Below are 4,499 nucleotides of genomic sequence, written 5' to 3'. Positions count from 1 at the left end.
TTGCTCCATCTCCTTAAGTTTCATAGTTCGTACAGTGAGGACATGTGGTTTACAATCTTCAGAAGGTTCACCTACGCGTTGCATGTGAGATGTTTTGGATTAGTTTATTTTGGCAAATGAGATAAGATGCACAAATTGATAGGTCGAGCCAGATTCAATTGAGGATTTTGTGTGTAAAATATAATGTAACACGGGAAACACTTATAAAATCTAGCTTAAATTATCATTTGTGAAAAATAATTACATGGTTTTACCACATAATCTACTTGATGCTGACACAGAGTGTTCTTTAACAACTTTGACTTTGAGAACATAATTTAATAGAGCTATCATTACATATTTGCACGCTTACACGAATGTATATATACATATATATTGCACGAATAGTATAAGTACAATCACCTGGGTCATATATGACATTGTGTCTACTGTAATAACATAGATCTAGATATATAATTTTTTTGAGGGGCGTATATCTAGATATATAAGTGTTGAAATCCAGCTATAAATTATGGATCGAGCACTATTTATATATCTGGGTATACCTCCATGATATACGCGGCTTCTTTTTTAGTTAATTCGTAAACTACTGGCATCATGCATGCATGGCAATTGTCGGCGTACGTCTAAGGGGAGGTCTCGGTGTTTTGACGGGCGTATGGCGGCGGGCCGGGTGCAGGCTTGGGGGGCGCCGGCTTGGGCGCGGGCGGCGTTGGCGGCTTGGGGCTCGGCGGCGAGGGCGTGAGGCCGCAGCGGATCATGCAGACGATGCTCTTCTGGTTGCAGCTGATGACGCAGAGCGGCAGGTCGGGGCCCTTGCCCATGCACCCGAACGCGCAGCTCATCACCGACGTGAAGCACCCGAACATGCACTGCATCATCCCGTTCAGGTCCGGATCCGCCTCGTCCGCCATTGGGTACGCCGTCGCCATTGCCGCCGCCGCGGAGTGCTCCGCGGCGTGAACGGGCCCCGCGGCGGCCTGCAGGTCGGCGAGGCCGGCGAGGACGACGAGGGCGATGAGGAGGGCATGACTGGTGGTAGCCATGCTGCTGCTGTGGTGTGGACGTGTGGTGATCGGTCGATCGGTTTGTGTGGTGAGCTGTTCACTGCTGAGACGATGGTTTATATAGGGGTGGGTTTGGCGTGGCGTATTGCCGCCGTCGACTTGCATGCATTGTTGGTGTGTTCTGCTGTTGCTTTTCCGCGCACGCACGCGCACACACGCGATGCGGGTGAATAGCGTATGGATGCATGCATGGAATATGTGTGAACGAAGGAATGTGTATACGCCAGGATGGTGAAACTGAATACCGATGGGTCATCTGCAGAGGATGGCACGGCTGGTGCTGGTAGCCTGGTACGGTTGCCGCGAGATGATAGAGGTCACATTATTTACTCAGCGTGTAGACAACTCTTCTCTTGCTGGGAAGCACTTAAAGCTGAAATTTGTGCTTGCATGGAAGGACGACTGTCTTTTGCTATTCAGAGGAGTGACTTGCCAATTATAGTTGAAATGGACTCTGTCATCGCCGTCAAGCTGATTCAAGCTTCGGATCTTGATAGATCGATATAATCTTCTATAGTTAGAGAGATTAGGCACCTTACGTCTCTTTGTGATTCCTGTGTTACTCATGTAAATCACAATCAAAATAAGGTTGGAGATATAGCTTAGCTAAATTTGCTAGACTAGAGGGCACAACGATGACTGTGATTGGTTCTGGCCCGATAGATTCTTTAGAGCTTGCCAAAGCTGATTGTACGAACAATGTGATTTGAGTAATACAAGAGTTTACCCGCAAAAGAATATACTATAGTTAGCAAGTAATGTTTGTCGGACAATAAGTGAATGACGTTTATTTTGCTGTTGATTATGCCACGCCATTTTATTGGAAATCTTACAAGATGTGGCCGAAACATATATACAACATCGAGGCAAGGTCGACCTTCCTGTCCATTGAGCATGGCGGGAAGTTTGGCGACGTGGTCAGTGGCAGCCTGGCAGGAAGGACGGCGTCCATATAGCAAGATCATGGCCCTCGTGGGTTCGGCGTTCGCCTAAGAAAAGGAAGAGCGATGCCTGTTATCAATTAGGGCCAGCACCTGGTTATTACCGCCGTTGAAATTAATTCCTTGTTCGCTGGAGTTCGCTTACTGTGAAGTTTGCATCTGTAAAAGCAGTATAATTCCGCTGGCCTCTTGTCGCAGAAATGAATTGTTCTAGGTATCAATGATACTTTTTTTTTTGCGGGGTAGGTACCAATGGTACATGAGGTGGAGCGCCAAAGAACTTGGTTGTGTGGCCAGCTCTTGCCTAGCTTGGAGCATGAGCTTTTTTTGGTGCTTTACCAAAGACCTTGGAGGGCAATCTCATAACACAATCAAACTGTGGTTGAAAACGTTGCCCGTGGAGCATGATCGTGGTGAGAAAGTGATCAAGAGGGGACGGCGGAAAAGGCATTGCGGGCTAGTACACGGTCTCAACTTTGTCAAAGGAGAAAGGCATGGACCTGGTGCGTAGGGCAAATCCATCGCTTGTCTCAGAAAACTTTTGGCCCCGCGGCTATGTTAGAGCATCTCCAGCCGTTCGGCCCTCAGGACGCTAAAAAAAACGGTTTGGGGCGAACCGGTGCTAGTTCGGCCCCTGGAGGCGATCTAGCTCCCAGTCACGCCCCCAAGCGCCGCCCCCAGGACGCGAAAAATTCAAACTTGGTCATTCTCGCTCACAAAAGACGTCACAAGTCGGGCGATCGCAAACCACAGTTCGGCGTACAAAAAAATAGAGCGACAGAAGTTCGCGTGCGCAACGTATTACTCGGCGGGCTCTGCCCCAGGCGTCGGTGGAGTTGGCGTGCGCGGGCTTGGCGGTGTCGGAGCTGCTTCTGCGCTGGGCGGTGTCGGAGCGGCTTCGGTGATGCTGGGCGTCGTGGAGGCGTCATCACGCGGGCTTGGCGGCGGCGTCGGCGTGTGCGTCGGCGTCGGCGTCGGTGGCCTTGTGGAGGGAAGCTGGTTCAGGATGAGGCCACGCTCCGCCAAGTACCACGCCTTGACCGCCTCGTCGGTGCTCTGGAGCATGTTCGCCCCGCCCAGCAGGAAAGCCAGGTCGGTGTTTCTCTTCTTCGCGGCGACGTTCATCCAGAGCAGGTCGAGCTTGACGGCGCTGCTCGACATCAACACCGACCACCGCGCCTCGGTCTTCTCTTCACGAAGGACGGCTCGGGCCTGCGCGTCGGCGAGGCAGTGCTTGATGGACTCCTGCACTCGAGCGGTGGCCACGTCGCCGTATTTCCCCTTCTTCGCAACTTTGTTGCCGTCCGGCTGCCCTTCCGATGCGCCAGGAGTCGGCGCGTCCGACTTGGCCTTGTCGAGGGTGCGCCAGACTTCCGTCCACATCTCGCACTTGTCAATGCGCTTGTAAACATGGAGGTACTTGAATTCGGCGTCGCTATTGCTCTGGCGGTACAGGGCGAACATGCGCGGCAACTGCGCGGAGGAACAAACAGTTGGCGCGCGTACACGACGAAGAGAGGCGGGAGACCGGCGTGGCATACCTGATCTGCGACCTCCTCGACGACCCCATGCCATTTGTTGCACGCCCCTGGATACGCCCCGAATGGTTCGCCATCGCCTTGGAGCCGCGCTGCATGTAGACGCCTTTAAAGTAGGGGTCGACGAGTTTGCGCTCGTCGAACTCGACCTTGATGCGGTCCTAGTACGTCTCGATGCTCTGGTTCGTGCCGGTCGTCAGGTCGAGGCAAATGACTTTCCATGCTTCGGCGAGGCATTCCTCCTCCTTGGACGCCCACTTGATGCGCGGCTCGCCTGACCTGGCCGCCCGCTTCTTCTTCTTCTTGCGCCCCTTCGCCAGAACAGGCGTCGGCTCCTCCTCCTCCTCCTCGTCGTCGTTCTCCTCCTGCTCCTCCTCTTCGTCCTCGTCGTAGACGTAGCCGAGCTCGCCGTCCATGCCACCGCTGAGATCCACCACCTCGTCCTAGGTGACGAACCCGGGAGACGCGGCGGCCGCGGCCGAACCTGCCGCGATAATGTCGTCCATGTCGGCCTCGGTCTCGTCGGTGTCGCCGAGGTGCGAGAAGGGCAGCGGGCCACGGCGTAGCGGGGGCATCGGGGAGGAAGCGTAGGCGGGCGGCGAGTAGTTGTATGGAGGGTACTGCACGCCGGCGAAGGCGGGAGAGGGCGTGCGCTTGGCCGGGTTTATCCATGGGGGAAGGTGACGTTTGGGTTGAACCCACCGTGCGTCCCCGTCGGCATAGCCCAGCGAGGGCGATCCCCATGGCTGCGGAGAGTCGATGCCTTGCTGGCCCCAGGGCGCGTACTGGGCGTGGCTTCCGGGTGGATTCATCATCCCCGCGCGAGTCGCCTCGGCCTCGGCTTGGTCCGCCGATGAGGCAGCCGTAGCTGCGCGCGCCGCGTTGTCGATGGCCCTGTTCCGCCGGTCGGCGGTGACAGCCTCCCTTCGCTGAACTTCCGCCCTCCACTCGGC

The 4,499-nt window shown here is 54.8% G+C and overlaps 1 protein-coding gene across 1 annotated transcript; it reads right to left on the bottom strand.

The window, feature by feature from the left end:
* Window positions 1–285: 285 nt before the first annotated feature.
* LOC119302026 (anther-specific protein RTS-like) lies at window positions 286–1,081 on the bottom strand. The gene has a single exon (XM_037579072.1). It carries the CDS (start codon window positions 1,044–1,046, stop codon window positions 627–629), a length of 420 nt encoding a protein of 139 aa, XP_037434969.1. The 5' UTR covers window positions 1,047–1,081; the 3' UTR covers window positions 286–626.
* Between the last annotated feature and the right edge of the window lie 3,418 nt (window positions 1,082–4,499).

This window comes from Triticum dicoccoides, chromosome 1A (genome assembly GCF_002162155.2).
Source record: "Triticum dicoccoides isolate Atlit2015 ecotype Zavitan chromosome 1A, WEW_v2.0, whole genome shotgun sequence".
NCBI classification, from domain to species: Eukaryota; Viridiplantae; Streptophyta; class Magnoliopsida; order Poales; family Poaceae; genus Triticum; species Triticum dicoccoides.
This window is presented reverse-complemented; position numbering and strand designations above follow the sequence as displayed.